General features: G+C 33.7%; 2 protein-coding genes across 3 annotated transcripts; both read right to left on the bottom strand.

The window, feature by feature from the left end:
- Positions 1-15: 15 nt before the first annotated feature.
- Positions 16-5,580, bottom strand: LOC145609472 (F-box/FBD/LRR-repeat protein At1g13570-like). Its single transcript, XM_081664975.1, has 4 exons — positions 5,464-5,580; positions 1,298-2,154; positions 982-1,140; positions 16-888 (listed from the first exon to the last, which is right to left on the bottom strand). The coding sequence occupies exons 2-4, from the start codon at positions 2,141-2,143 to the stop codon at positions 607-609; spliced, it is 1,287 nt and encodes a 428-aa protein (XP_081521101.1). The 5' UTR covers positions 2,144-2,154; positions 5,464-5,580; the 3' UTR covers positions 16-606.
- A 2,044-nt stretch (positions 5,581-7,624) lies between these two features.
- Positions 7,625-15,554, bottom strand: LOC145609297 (F-box/FBD/LRR-repeat protein At1g13570-like). Of its 2 annotated transcripts, XM_081664839.1 has the most exons (6): positions 15,425-15,554; positions 13,458-13,561; positions 13,243-13,367; positions 8,719-9,587; positions 8,376-8,534; positions 7,625-8,288 (listed from the first exon to the last, which is right to left on the bottom strand). In XM_081664839.1, the coding sequence occupies exons 4-6, from the start codon at positions 9,574-9,576 to the stop codon at positions 8,001-8,003; spliced, it is 1,305 nt and encodes a 434-aa protein (XP_081520965.1). In that variant the 5' UTR covers positions 9,577-9,587; positions 13,243-13,367; positions 13,458-13,561; positions 15,425-15,554; the 3' UTR covers positions 7,625-8,000. The 2 variants fall into 2 exon arrangements, with proteins under 2 accessions (XP_081520965.1, XP_081521024.1); XM_081664898.1 differs by lacking the exon at positions 13,458-13,561 and having other exon boundaries at positions 15,425-15,529.
- Between the last annotated feature and the right edge of the window lie 582 nt (positions 15,555-16,136).

Genomic DNA, 16,136 nt, shown 5'->3' with positions numbered 1-16,136 from the left:
TATTAAAATTACCAACTATTCATAAATTAACTTCATATAAACGAAGAAAAAGCAAGAGTAGAACAAAAAAAGAATTAGGAATACTCTCCACCCAAGAACTCGGACGCTTGCCAGCAGCCCTAAAATTGAAAGAAATAGCTATAGAAATCAAGAAATACTGAAATAACTAAAATTGAAAAGAAATGGCTATAGAAATCAAGAAATACTGAAATTACTAAAATTAAACACACTTTCTTAAGTCTTGTTTTTACTAAAAATAAAAAAATCCAAAAAGAGATGACTAAAGAAATAATAACTAAATGAAGTTCACCAAACACTCATGAAATTATTGGAACAAAGAGTTTTTCTTACTACCAAATAGCAGCAAAAGCAACAGCTCATAAACATGAGCTGATTTCCTTTCTGACACTGATACGATGGAGATCTAAAGCACGAGAACAGACTTTCCTGAAAGGCTCATTCAAATGCTTAAAGATCTGAGGTTGGGGAGTGAGCGCACAACGAAGTTCACAGTACATCCCACGCCAGATTCAGAAGGAAATCTCACTGCAATTGAATTAGGCACATGAAAGGAGAATCACCCTTTACATCATATAATGACCACAATTACTTGCAAGTATATATTACTTCAGCACGAGGACAAACATTCTTGAACCGCTTGAGCATCCTGGAAACCTGGCTCTTTTTCATATCAGGCCATCCGGCAATGCTTAAAGACCTGAGGTTTGGGGAGTGAGCGCAAAGAAATTCAATGAAGTTCACAGTACATCCCATGCCAGTTTCATACGGACATGTCACTGCAATAGAATCCAGTGCAGGAAAGGAGACTACTCCTTTATTTTGCTTTAAGAATTGCGTGATTTGCCTTAGACCTTTGGCTTCATCAATCTGGAGCATAGAAGATGAAAAGTTACATCAGATATACTATTAAAAGAAACTAGTACTGTAATAGGATGGAAATTGAAAAGGAAAGTGACTTACGACAAATTCGAACTTTTTGATGTTTGGGCAGGATCTTAGCAGAGAAAGACAAACCCTGAACACTCCAATGTTCTCACAGTTTACATCAGAAAGGGACAAAAACGATAGAGTATTGTTCCTCAACGGGAAATTTTCAAATGCACTATCAGCAGCCAAGATCTAGCGGGAAAAAAATAAAAATAATCAGCAGCCAAGAGCTAATAAAGGATCCGTTAAAGTAGAGAGAAAAGACAGCTAAAGAACCAACACATACTATAAAAAGTGAACACCTTTTATACTTCAAAACAATTCAATAAGAGAACAAACATAGAAGTACCTCGATAAAAGCTCCACATAAAACCAAATTTTGCAGGACAACCAGTCTAGAAAAGCAACGAATAACACTCCGCCAGTTGTAATTCATACCTCGACGTACAGGATTATCCAATATACAAACTGAATCCAAATGTGCAGGATCTCCAATAACAATGTCCTCCATTCCTATATCTATTTGTAACTCCAACAGTCTTGGAGAATAAATTTTCAAATGCATTGACACACTTATTTCCAACACCACCAATTTCTCCAGGAGAGGGCAAGCAAGAATTAAGTGGTGCAGATCATCATCACTAATTGAAACGTTTCTGAGAGAGAGTTCATGAAGAAAGCTAAATCTTCTAAAAGAAGATGGAATCTTTAATGCACACATTTGCAGGTTCAAACTCTGAAGCTTGTCAAACAAAAAAAGATATGAAGGTACCACAAACATATTATAGTCACGCTCTTCAAGTGACATTATCTCAACATCTTGTCTAGAAAGATATAGTATCCACTGATATAAATCAGGATAATGTGCACGACAGTTTGTTTTCAAGACAAATGTCTTAATTGCACCATCGTGGTTAAGCAAATATCTGTTGACAATATTCGCAACCTTATCCCATCGAAGATATGTCATACTAAACACAGTAGGAAGATAATCAGCATCAAGGACAAATTTGGATAAGGAAAGCCATTTGTATCGCCATTCACTAGCCAGAACACATGTTCTGGCAGCATCCTTTAGTGACAATTTCCCAAGAATAATGTCTAGGACTTCCCACGGAAGACTACTTATCCTATCCACATTCTCCTCAGACATATTCTGTTCCCCTAAACCCAATAGATGATTCGTGTCTTCCATGTTCTTGCTCACTGTATTCATTAATTCAGGCAACAAAAATTAGTCAATCTTCTATATTAGTCAGCAATATATAATCATAATTCTCTTTCTATAATCACAGGAAAATGAATTACTAAACTGAAAAGATGATTCAATACTACAGAATGATTTTTTGTAAAGACTCTAAATGTGAAGGTGAAGCATAGAAAAGAAAAAAGTCTGATCATAAAGGCGATTATGATGTTACACAGTAGTTCCTATTTAGATAAAAAAAAAAAAAAAAAAAGTAAAAGACAATTTTTAGGAACCTATTAAATTCATTCCGAGATTTATTTACATTAATGATGCAGAAAGTAAAAGGACAATTTTTAGGAACCTATTAAACTCTAATATGACTTGTGTCAATTTAAAGAGGCAAGTTACCAGGATGACAGAGCTGCACAGGTTATGCAAACCAAGAAGTAATTATAACATAGTAATAAACACAAAGGCCAACATATTTACATGGAAACCAAGAACCAGGAGAAAATCACTACAATGTGCACTAGGACATTGATGATGAGTAGATGGTGATTACATAGCTCACAGAACTTTTAAATCTCTCAAGAGTGATTATCAATGGTCTATGACTTTCTCCTCTTCTCTCACTTAAACTAGAATCAGAAATAACATCATATAAAGCCTAGGTCTACAGGACTATAATCAAGTAATGGCTGCTAGATTGGTTAGCACACTTAATGGGAGAAACCCTAGCTGACAAGGAAATGAGATCATAAAGACGCAACCTGCATCCTCAGAGCAGCCCACATGGGACTCGGCGGACAAGCAGCATGGGAATACATGCCACCATTTAGCACTGAGGTGTCAAGCTCCATACTTTTCTTTGCTTTCTGGCCTTGACGCATGACAGTGCCATGTGACTCATGTTCCCCACAAAATACACCCATGAGCCATCTTTTGGCCACAAACATTCCCTTTGACCTTCCTAGATCCTGAACCACTGGCTCCATAGTCCAGGAGCCAACAGAAATGGCACCTATATTCTCCTTAACAGCAATCTAGATCTTGAGGAGTATTTTTAATACTTATTTAAAGCTAATATCATATTTAACCCTATTTGAAGAGCTCATACTGGAATTTTAATTTGTAAAACAAGAGCAGCTGTTGACAGTCAACAGTAATCGTCTAAATACTAAAGAGATTAACATGGTGCAAGAAAACACAGCACTTATCCTATCTTTCACAAAATTATAGAATCCATATGTAAAAAAGACGCAAAATCTAACTTAGAAATCAGAACATGCATATCTGTAATACACATTACATACACCTACACATTTGCAAATAAGAAGCATAACGCGGTAGATTATTACAAAGAACCTTTGTTCAGAATAAGATCTGAGGTCAAAATAACTTCAAGTGTTCATATCTCATAATCATAACCAGAGAAATAAAAATAGATTCAGCAAATTTAATAATCAGAATTCAAGTCACAGGGAAATACTCAAAAAGGAGGAAGCTTTGAAAATAGGACAGTATTAGTCTGATACCAACCTTTGTGTTGCTGTAACAAATTGTTATATTCAGGCCAAATACCAATTCAAAACTATAACACACACACTAACACCACCACCAACAACAACAACAATAACAACACCACCAAAAACAACAAAAAAACAAACAAAGGGAAATATTTTAACTAGTTAAAAACAGGCATTATATAAATTTTTTAAAAAATAATAATAATAAAAATCGATGACTTCTTAAGCATCATTTATACGTGTTATTAGGTGGTGGAAAATAAAAATGCATCAACACATACATATATAACAAATCATACAAGAATCCACAGTAAATATGTAAATTCAACAAGAGAAAGAAAATTATATCATGAAAGAGTACCAAGTAACAATCTTTGTTAATACTATCACCACCAGCGTCAAGTATGCCTATGCCCGAGAGGGATGAATGTTTACAGGTAAATCTTCATTAAGAAGTATGCTAAAGAGAGATGAAAAATTATAAGCTAATTTAATAGTTATGCCAGAGAAGGATGAAAGTTTACAGGCTAATTTGTGTCAAAAAGTATGCTAGAGAGATGAAAATTTGTAGACTAATGATTAGAGATGTTTTCATGAGACTGTGCCCACATAATAATATCATAATAAAATAACCAAACTTGGGAAATAATCAGAGTAGCATCTTCATATGAAGGAAAATATCATCTCATTTCCTTTTCAAAAGATTTTCTAGGATAACACATGCCATTAAGCATTCTGCCCAATAATGTAATCACCAAAGTAAAATAATTAGATGAAAAACGGTATATAATCTTGTTTGTATTTGACACAAATGCTTTATTGGACCACTCACTTTTGAGTTCTAAACTGGAGCTATAAACTGTACTTCACACTCTATTGGGAGGGAAATGAAGAATGAAGAGTGTAAAAAATATTCCCTCTGTCCTAGAACAATGTCACGTTGGACTTCTTCACAATTCATATACTTCCTCCGTTTCTATTTAGTTGATGGTTCAATTTAGGCACACATATTAAAGAGAGGAGAGAGAATGATAAAAGCATAAAACTTATCTAAAAGGAAACATGTCAACTAAATATAAACTTCCTAAAAAAAAATACGTGTAAAAAATAAAAATAAAAATAAAAAACGGAGGTAAGTATTAACTTTGACCATAGTTTATTAATAACGTATTTAAAAAATAAATTTAAATATTAGCATTTAACATAATATGTCTAAATAGGAATTATTATAAAGTTTCATAATATTACCTTTTTTTTTACATATTTTTTTACTCATACAATCATTCTTAATTTTATCATATGCTGACTTAATTCACTGGCATGCATTCCACTATTCGACAACACCAATTAGTATCCAAGTCAGGACTCCCCTTAAATTTAATAGTCATGTACGATTTTATTAGATTCGCCTAGAAATATACTTTCATAATATCAAAAAAAAAAAATATTTATTTTTATTTTTACTACAACACAACTTAAGATACTTGCTCCTTTTGTTTCTAAATAATCAACACATTTGACTTTAACTTTGACCATCTTTTTATTACCATATTATATAAAACAAAATGTTAATAACTAAGTCGTTAGATTTATTTAAGTGTATAAACTTGAAATATCAAGTTTTTATTAACATTTTGTTTTAGTTGATAGGAATAATGCCATGGTGGCTACCTGACTGGTGTAAATCTATCACAGGGTTACTAGTAGATTAAGACTAGATCGTGTATGATCATAAAAAAATAATAATAATAATAATAATAATAATAACAAAAAAGCAGCAAGAACAGGGTAAGTAAATACCATTCCAGTGATTGAAAATGTACCATTATCGTCAATTTAACTTCTGAACAAGCAAAGAAGCAACAGTCAGGCAATCTTCCGTCCAAAATCTCCTGGAAACGTCCACTTCTACCTAAAACAGCAAACCTAAAATATTGCACATCAATAGTTAGAGGCATTGGACAGTCAAGCCAATATTATTACATAATAAATGTGTAATAAGAAAAACTTACCAGCACAAAGAATGCTTCTAATTTTTGGAAGCTTAAAAGAAGATAGAAAAAACTCATGGTGCCTTTGAAATGCCAAATTTATCCCTGTAAATAATTCTTCAAAACTGTAAAATTCAATAATCAGCTACAGCATTATTTGGTACAAAAATAAACAACAAACATATGGATTCTTAGGACAACACAATTGACAATTAGCAACAAAAGGAAATTAAAGAGAACAAAGTCAAATCAAAAGATAATTAATAGAAATTATAGCCGCTTCAGTCCCTTTATTAGAGAAGAGCCACTTAAGTATCAGTTTTCTGTAGTATATATCAAACACTGATTTAAATTACAAGCCCCACTTGCTACACTATCTCTCCTACATTCCTCGGTTTTGGTTGTTACAGTTACCCCTAACAACTTTAAGATTGGAGGCAGTGTACATTATAAGAAAAATACTAGCATGTATTCCAGTATTCGCAATCAAGACCATCATCATATATAGCTTATGTTATGATATCTATTCGCAAGTACAATAATGCAAAGTCTAAGTTCTGCCTCAAACAATAACATGAGCAAACAAATTAAAGAAAAGGCTTATTTAATCATTCCTCATTTACACCAAAGAATCGCATAAAATCCAAACAAACAATAATGCTCGAAATCTCAAATGTGGTCTAGAATCTAGTAAGATAAGAAAAGCCACTACATTTATTCTCCAATTCAATGAAATTAGTACAGTAGCAATAATCACATTCTAATCACACTCATTACACAATTCTTATTACTAGCTGAAATAATTATTCATCATATATAAATAGAGATTCAAAAAAACAAGAAGAAAAGAAAAGAGAGAAAAAAAAAAACAAACAAAAAAACTCTAATCTACAAACAAAACCCATGTCAAAGTTAAGTAATAATACAAAAAATTAAATCTATAATAATTTAAAAACCCAATTGCAATAAAAGGGAATACAATCATAGAATAATTACAACAGTGATTTCTAATTTCAGTGGGGATAAACAAAAATAACCTAAAGTTGCTGATTATATCAAGTATATAAATAATTATAATGAAGAACAGAGACAGAAATGCTACCGTTTAAATTGAAAACTGGCGTAGTATGTAACCGGAGAATAGCTTGCCTCGGTGAGTGGTGACAATAAGTGAAGGTGAACACAAGTACAACACCAGAACAGCACCCCACCTTTCCATGGCAACACTAATGTCCTGTGTTGTTATTTGTTACTTTCTCCGTTTTTTAGTTGCATCACTTTAGTTTTCACAAACTCCTAAGCAATTTTTAGAGTAAAGAGAGGTAGAGAGAAAAAACAAGGGCTCATGTGATAAAAGAGAAAGAAAAAATTGTTATTTAAAAGGAAAGTGATGCAAATAAAAAATGAAAGGCTCACAACTCAACGTATTTTGTGAGATTTGTAGAAGTTTTACGTTATTTTATCAAGTGAAACATCTTTACTCTACATCGCATTGGAAAGACAATTTAACAATTTATTGTAGCTGTAAGGATTGTCTGATCCATCTGACTGTATTCAACAAATTATTATTTTTTTTTCCAATCAAAATGAATTTTCACTAATGAAACAAATTCACAGCAATTCATCAGATAAATTTATTTTTTTTAAAAAAAAAAGAAAAGGGGGGGGGGGGGAATCATGTCTTTTGAAGAACAAAAGATACTCCTTAAAAAAAATTAAGTCACCTGTGAGGCAGTCAGACAAATAACAGAATTTTGACCATGTTTGAGAGTTTTGTAAAAAAAAATAAAAATACATATGATTTATCTCAATGGCTTAGGTTATACTATCAACTTTTCATAATTTTCATTAATATTAACTACGAGACTATGAAAAAGCTAGTGAGTAGAACAAAAAAGAATTAGGAATACTCTCCACTCAAAAACTCAGACCCTTGCCAACAACCATAAAATGGGAAAAAAAAATGAATATATGAGAAGAAATCACAAATAATTAAATTACTGAAATATAAAACACTTAATTCAGTCTCGTTTTCACTAAAAATACAAAAAGAAATAACTAATAAAAGTTCACCCAAAAGGAAGTTATTGAAAATAAAACTTTTTCTTACTACCAAGCAGCAACAAAAGAAACAGCTCATAAACATGAACTAATCTCCTTTTTGATACTGATAAGATGGAGGTCCCATAAAGGGCAAATCCCTATCACAGGTGAATAGAAATAAAGTGCGAGAACAGACTTCCCGAAAGGCTCCTTTAATGCTTAAAGACCAGAGGATGGGGAGTGAGTGCACAATGAAGTTCACAATTGTACAATACACCACAGTCAGAAGGAAATGTCACTGCACTAGAATCGGGCACATGAAAAGAGAATCTGTGCACTAGGACAAACTTTCTTGAACCGCTTGAGCAATTTGGGAATCTGGGCCTTTTTCATCACAGGCCATCCTAGAATCCTTAAAGACCTGAGGTTTGGGGAGTGAGCGCAAAGAAATTCAATGAAGTTCACATTACATCCCATGCCAGCAGAAGTAGGACACATAACTACAATAGAATCAAGTGCAGGAAAGGAGACTCGTCCTTCATTTTCCTTCAAGAATTTTGTGATCAGCCCCGGACCTTCGGCTGGACCAAACTGTAGCATTGAAGATAAAAAGTTACACCAGATATACCTCCAAAGACACTAGTAAAAGGATGGAAAGTGAAAAGGAAAGTTACTTACTAAAAATTTTAACTTTTTAATGTTTGGGCAGGATCTTAGCAGAGATAGACAAACCCTGAACGTTCCAAGAATCTTACAGTTTAGACAGGTAAGGTATAGACGCGATAGAGTATTGTTCCTCCATGGGAAATTTTCAAATGCACAATCAGCAGCCAATATCTAAGAAAAAAATAATAATTAAATGCGTAATCAGCAGCCAAGAGCTTAGAAATGATCTGTTAGAGTAGAGAGAGAAAAGACAGCTAGTCACTTACACTACACATACTATAAAAAGTGAACACCTTTTATACATCAACAAAATTCAGTAAGTGCAAAAAAATTCAATACATCAACATGAAATTACCTCGATAAAAGCTCCACATAACTCCAATTTTCGCAGGACAACCATACTAGAAAAGCAACTAATAACACTCCGCCAGTTGTAATAAATAATATGAGGCACAGAATACTCAATTATATGAACTGAATCCAAACGTGTTGGATTGCCAATAACAATATCCTCCATTCCCAAGTCTATTTGTAACTCAAACAGTCTTGGAGAATCGATGTTCAAATGCTTTAACTCATTTATACGGAACAAAGCTAATTTCTCGAGGAGAGGGCAGGCAAGAATCAAGTGGTGAAGATCATCATCACTAATTGAAACATTTGTGAAAGAGAGTTCACGAAGAAAGCTAAATCTTCTAAAAGAAGATGGAATCTTTATGGAACACATTTGGAGATTCAAACTCTGTAGCTTCTCGAACAGAAAAAGATACGAAGGCACCACAAAGATTTGATAGCCAACCTCTTCAAGTGACAGAATCTCGACATCTAGTTTGGAAAGATATTGTATCCACTGATATAACTCAGGATAATGTGCACTACAGTATGTTCTCAAGACAAATGTCCTAATTTCACCATCATGGTGAAAGCGATGGTGAAGCAAATATCTGTTGATGATATTCGAAACAGCATCCCATTGAAGAATTTTAAAACTAAACATACCAGCAATATAACTAGAATCAAGGGAAAATTTGGATAAGGAAAGCCATTTGTATCGCCAATCCGTAGCCAAAACACTAGTTCTAATAGCATCCTTTAGTGACAATTTCCCAAGAATTATGTCTAGGACATTCCACGGAAGAGTACTTATCCTATCCACAGTCACCTCAGACATATTCTGCTCCCCTAAACCTGATTGATAACTCACGTCTTCCATGTTCTTGCTCACTGTATTCATTAATTCAGGCAACAAAAAAAATGTCAATCTTCTATATTAGTCAGCAATATATAATCATAATACTGTTCCAATAATCAAAGGGTAATGAATAAGTAAACCGAAAAGATGAATCAATGCAACAAATTGAATTTTAGTAAACTCTAAATGAGAAGGTTAATCATAGAAAAGGAAATAGTTTGATCACAAAGAAATACTCAGAGTAAGCTGTTAAAAAATAGTTTCCAAGTAAACAAAAAAGGGAAAGGACAATCTTTAGGAACCTATTGAATTCATTCCGAGATATTCAATGATGCAGAACCTTTGGGACCAGAGAGCTTTAATATGACTTCTGTCAATCTAAAGAGGAAGGTTACCAGGACCAGGATGTCAGTGCTACACTGATTATGCAAACTAACAAGCAATAATAACATAGAAATAACAAAAGAGGCAACAGATTTACATAGAAACCAAGAACAAGGAGAAAATTACAACAATGTTACACTAGGACTTTGATGATGAGTAGCTGGTGATTACAAAGCTCACAGAACTTTTATTATCTCTCAAGAGTGATTATCAATGGTCTATGAATTTCTCCTCTTCTCTCAAACTAGAATCGGAATAACATCCTATAAAGCTTAGATCTACCAGACTTTAATCAGGTAAGACTGTAAGAGGTAACGACTACTAGGTTGGTTAGCACACTTAATGGGAGAAACCCTGACTGACAAGGAAGTGAGATCAAAGACGCAACCTGCATGGCCCCTAAGAACAGCCCACATGGTACTCGACTACTCGGTGTACAAGTAGCATAGAGAAGCATGGCACTTGGCACCAATTGACACAGAGGTGTCAAGTTCCAAACTACTTTCCTTTGCTTTTGGGCCTTGACGCATGCAGTGACACTCATGTCCCCACAAAATAAACCCATGAGTGTTCTTTTGACCACAAATATTCCCTTTGACCTTCCTACTCGGCTACTCCTAAACCCCTGGCTCCACATTCCTGCACCCAGAAGAAATGGGACAGAAATTCTCCTTAACAGCAATCTAGATCTCGAGGAAAACTTAATTAGAGCTAATATCATATTTTAACCCTATTTGAAGAGCTCAGCCTGGAAGTCTAAATTGTAAAAGAAGAGCATCTGTTGATGGTCAATAGTGATTGCTTAATTACTTAAGAGACTAACACGACAAATGAAAACCCAAAACATAACCAGATGTAAAAAAGAAGCAAAATCTAACTTAGAAATCCGAACATTCATATCTGTGATACACATTACGTATGCCTACAGTATTTGCAAATAAGAAGCATAACAAGGTAGATTATTACAAAAAATATTTCTTTAGTATAAGATCCGAGTCCAAAATAACTCACATGTTCGTATCTCATAATCATAACCAGAGAAAAAAAAATACATTCAGCAAATTAAATAATCAGAATCCAAGTCACAAAGAAAAAAGGGGAAATCTTTAAAAAAAAAAAAAAAAAAGGACAATATTAGACTATTAGTCAGATTCGCAACCTTTGTGTTCATGTAACAAAATGTTTAAATCAGACCAAACCCCAATTCAAAACTATAACACAGAAAAAAGATTATTTTGAACATTTTAACTAGTGAAAGAAAGATTATAGACTAAAAACAGGTACTATCAGAAGAAGAAAAAAATATATATGACTTTCTGAGTATCATTATTTTACATTTTATTAGGTGTTAATAAAAAAAATGCACCAACACATACATAAATAACAAATCATACAAGAATCCGCAATCAAATACGTTAAGAAAAAAGATTCAACAAAAGTAAGGGAATTATATCATGACAGAGATATACCAAGTGACGTATTTGTCAGTACTACCACCACCAAAAACTGCGTCAAGTACGCCCGAGAGAGATGAATGTTAAAAAGGTTATTCTTCAATAAGAAGTACGCTTGACAGAGATGAAAGTTTATAGGCTAATTTGTGTCGATAATTATGCCAGAGAAGGATGAAAGTTTAGAGGCTAATTTGTGTCAAGAACTATGCTAGAGAGAGATGAAAATTTATAGGCTAATCAATAGACATTATAAGAGATGTTTTAATGAAATCGTGTCCACATAATAAAATTATACAAAATAATCACATTTGGAAAATAATCATACCTTCATGAGGAAATAATCTCATTTCCTTTTTAAAAGATTTTCCAAGATACATGTGCCTTAAGCATTCCCCACCCAAAAAAAAAAGCTAAATAAATACTCCCTCCGTTTCAGAATGATGTTCCTGTTTCGTAAATCGATGCAAATTTTTATCCATTTTTTACCGTAAATACTTTAATCTCACACTAGCAAAAATTATAAAAGTTAGATATTAATAATCTACTCACCAAGACGAATCAAACTAGATCCCACGTGACTATATTTGTTCTTATAGATAATGAGAAATTTAGAAGATTCTTTTTTTTTTTTTAAATCAAAGATTCCAAACAAAAACATCATTGTGGAACGAAGGGAGTAATCACTAAAGTAAATGAATTAGATGAATATCGATATACTTCCTCCGTTTTTTTAATATTGCACCACTTACCTTTTTAGAAAATATCACAAATATTGCACCATTTCTATTTTAGGAAAAGAAATATTTGTGTTCACACTACAAATACCAAATATACCCTTACTTTTTCACACTTAATTTTTTAGTTTATGTATACCATCACATGGACAATCTTGTATTTTTACATTTCTCTCTCATCCTTTTTTCCACTACCAAAAATCTTGCGCTAAACTCCTATGGTGCAATAAAAGAAGAACGGAGAAAGTATTATATTTTTATTATTTAGACACAAAAGCTTCATTGGATCACTTACTTTCGAGTCCTAAAGTGGAGTTATAAACTGTTTTCCATGCTCAAATTAAAAAGGAAATGAATAATGAAGAGGGTAGAGAATAAGATAAAATTTAAATCTGTTCCACCTAGAAGGCTAACATTTCAGACAGTTATCATTGGAGAATTTCTCAGATAGGGTTTCTGTCTATAGTCTAAATTGTATTTTTGTATAGATTCTCCCATTTTATCAGTTTGACACTTGACAGGAAATAATTATCCACAAATATTGAATTTCTGATTGTATTATCTTTGTCATTCTGTTCACCACGTAAGGAAAAGTAATTCTCTTGTTTACTCTGTGTCAGAACATGTCATGCCGAAATGATGACACGTCGACACAATACTCAGGTAACTGTTAGAATGAATATGGGCAAGACAGCAAGTCTTGCTATACATAAACTACTATAAGGAAGATGTTATAAAAAGCAAATAGAATGAATTGGGGTAAATCTTGCTATGAGCTATAAAAAAAATGTACATTCCAAATGGTTAGAATAAAAACACGGATAGTACAATCCCATCCTCTCCCTAACAGAAAATTATCATTCGTACTAGACAGTGTGGCAATAATGGCATGCATTATAAACCATGCCATCTATATTTTGGCTTGTAAGATGGTGGCTACCTAACTGGTGTAAACCTATCACAGGGTTTCCCTATAGATTGAGAGTGGACCTTAGCACCCGAATTAACAATTAACTATAATAAACGATTGGTTAGGTATAGAGGCATCACATAATGATATATGATGATTTAGAGAAAAAAAAAAAAAAAGCAGCAAGAACAGAGTAAGTAAATACCATTCCAATGATTGAAAATGTGCAGCCATTGTCAATTTAACTTCTGGACAAGTAAAGAAGCAACAGTCAGGCAATCTCCCGTCCAAAATCTTCTGGAAACCTCCCTTTCTACCTAAACAGCACACCTAAAACATTGCACATCAGTAGTTAAAGGCACTCGACATTCAAGCCACTGTTATTACATGATAGATAAATGTGTAATAAAAAAATCTCACCAAAACAAAGAATGCTTCTAATTTTTGGAAGCATGAAAGAAGATAGATAAAGTTCATGGTGCCTTTTGATAGGCCAAACTTATTCCCTCAAATTATTCTTCAAACTGTAAAATTCATCAATCAGTTCAGAAAAAAATAATAATAATGATAATAAACAGCGAACATATGGATCCCTAGAGCAATGTAATTGACAGTTAGCCACAAAAGAAAATTAAAGAGAAGAACGTTAAATGTCTTGGAACATACAAAAGAAATTTAATAGAGACTATGGCAGCTTCAGCCTTTTGATTAGACAAGAGCCGCTGAAGAGTCAGTCCACTATAGTACTTCATATATCAAACACTGAATGAAAGTATGAAACTTCAAATAAATAGCACATATTGAAGATTGGAGAATCAATGAGTTAGCCAGGGCTCCCCTCTTCAAATTTCATATAATAACTTGCTTCAGGGGGAGAAAAAAAGGGAAGGGGGGGGGGGGGGGGGTGTTATACCAGTCTATTATTGTTCTATTAAGTTGGTTAAACTTTCAATTCCAATCCGGTCCACAGATAGACCTCCTCTCTTGCCCATTCACGGCAATGTTTTTTTTTTTTGTACACACCCAACTTACAACAATATCTATCCTATTTCTTCTTACACAAACTCCACTTACAGCAATCTCTTTCCTAATACCATTACTTCCATTTTTTCTGAAACATGCCCCAGCTGCTAAAATACTCCCTGGTTCCTGTTGTTACAGTAGCCCCTAACAACTTAAAGGATTGGAGATAGTATACATTATATAAGTTCATTCCATACCGGACCAGAATAGGGTTATATACATGCTCATTATGAGAAGGGGTCATTCGAGCGTATCTAAATAGATACTATGTTTCCATATGGATCCCCGCGTCGTTCCATTCCATATAAGATTGGGAATAGGCGAAATCGGACCTGCTTTTTCCATCTCTCATTATTTTGGACCCTATTGATCTCTTTAGGCTTCTATTGAATCGAAAAATAGGCTTGATTGTGCATGTATTAACAATCAAGAGCATCATCATATATAGCTTGTGTTATGGACAAATATCTATCTTCAAGTATGAGCCTTTGTCTCTCACAAGTGAATAATGTCGTGCTTCTTGGGTTAGTAAGTCCAATAATTGAACAAGATTGTCCATCTATCAATTTCAAAAAAAAGATATAAACACCATCAAATTACAAAGACTATTATCTCAACTCACCAATGATCTTTGGGAAACCAAAACACGTCATTAAACTCACTTTTCATCACACGGGTCCAAAAATAGCAGTAGCTTTAAGGAGTACCAGTGCTATATGAAGTACTAAATTCATAGAGTTAAAATCTGAATTTTTGTACCAAACCAGATCTTCAAACAACAATAATGCAAAGTCTAAAGTTCAGCCTCAAACAAAAATCATGAGCAAACAAAGAAAAGGCTGAGATAATCATCTTCATTTACACAAACGATTCGCCTTGTAAACACAAAATCCAGACAAACAACAATGCTCAAATGTGGTTTGGAATCTAGTAAGATAAGAAAGCCACTATATTTATTATCCAATTCAAGGAAATTCGTAGCAATAAATTACATATTAGTTACATTCCCTCATTACATAATTCTGACTAATAGCTAAAACCCATCATCAATAACTCATCATAATATCATATACATATAGAAAATCAAGGAGACAACAAGAGTAGGAAAAAAAAAGGAAAAAAAAAAACATATATAACTTTACTTTACAAACAAAACCCATGTCAAATTTAAGTAATTGCACAAAAAATTCAATGTATAACAATTTCAAAAACCCAATTGCAAGAAAAGAGGAGAGGAAATTCAAAAAATGTAACAGTAGTTTCTAATCTCAGTCAAGATGATCAAAAAAAAAAAAAAAACTAAAGATGCTAAATTTATCAAGAAATACAAAAGAGTATAATGGAGAAGAGAGAGAGAAAACTACCGTTGATATAGAGAAGCGGCGTAGTATGTGTATGTCACCGGGGAATAGCTTGGCTCAGTGAACGGTGACGATAAGTGAGCACAATTCCGTTACAATTTACTTTTTTTTTTTTTTTTTTTTTCCTAAATGAAAGCTTCCAGGCGTTAAATAACCATTTAGGAATACAAAAATGTTAACAAACACATCGGGGGTGTTGGATAAGCTAGTTAAAAGTAAAATGATTAAATTAAAACTACGGAAATTTCACCAAATGCCCCCTGAGTTATTTTTTTTTCACCATATACCCATGCAAATTTTCAAATTCACCGTAAACACTTGAGTTTCACAAAAATGTCACCAAATGCCCTTAATGACTAACGGCGGTTAATTCCGTTAGTCATTAAGGTTAATTATGCCACGTGGCATGCTGCAATTGGTTTTCTTTTAAATAATTAATCAATTAATTTAATTAATTATTTAATTAATATAAAAAATAAAATAAATTAAATTAAACCCACCCCCAACCACCCCCTCCCCTACCAAAGCAACCCCCTGCCAGCGGCCGCTGGCGTCGGTGGTTCCCCTGCCCCTAGTCGAAATCGACGCTGGTGGTCCCTATTCGCCGGCGAGGCAAGCCCCCCCCACCCTCGACACCCCCTCCCCTACCCCCAGCCCCCTCTCCCTCCGTTTCCCCCTCCCCTTAAACCCCCTCCCCAACCCTCCAAAAACACGC

This window comes from Chenopodium album, chromosome 1 (assembly GCF_948465745.1).
Source record: "Chenopodium album chromosome 1, dcCheAlbu1.1, whole genome shotgun sequence".
NCBI lineage: Eukaryota > Viridiplantae > Streptophyta > Magnoliopsida > Caryophyllales > Amaranthaceae > Chenopodium > Chenopodium album.
This window is presented reverse-complemented; position numbering and strand designations above follow the sequence as displayed.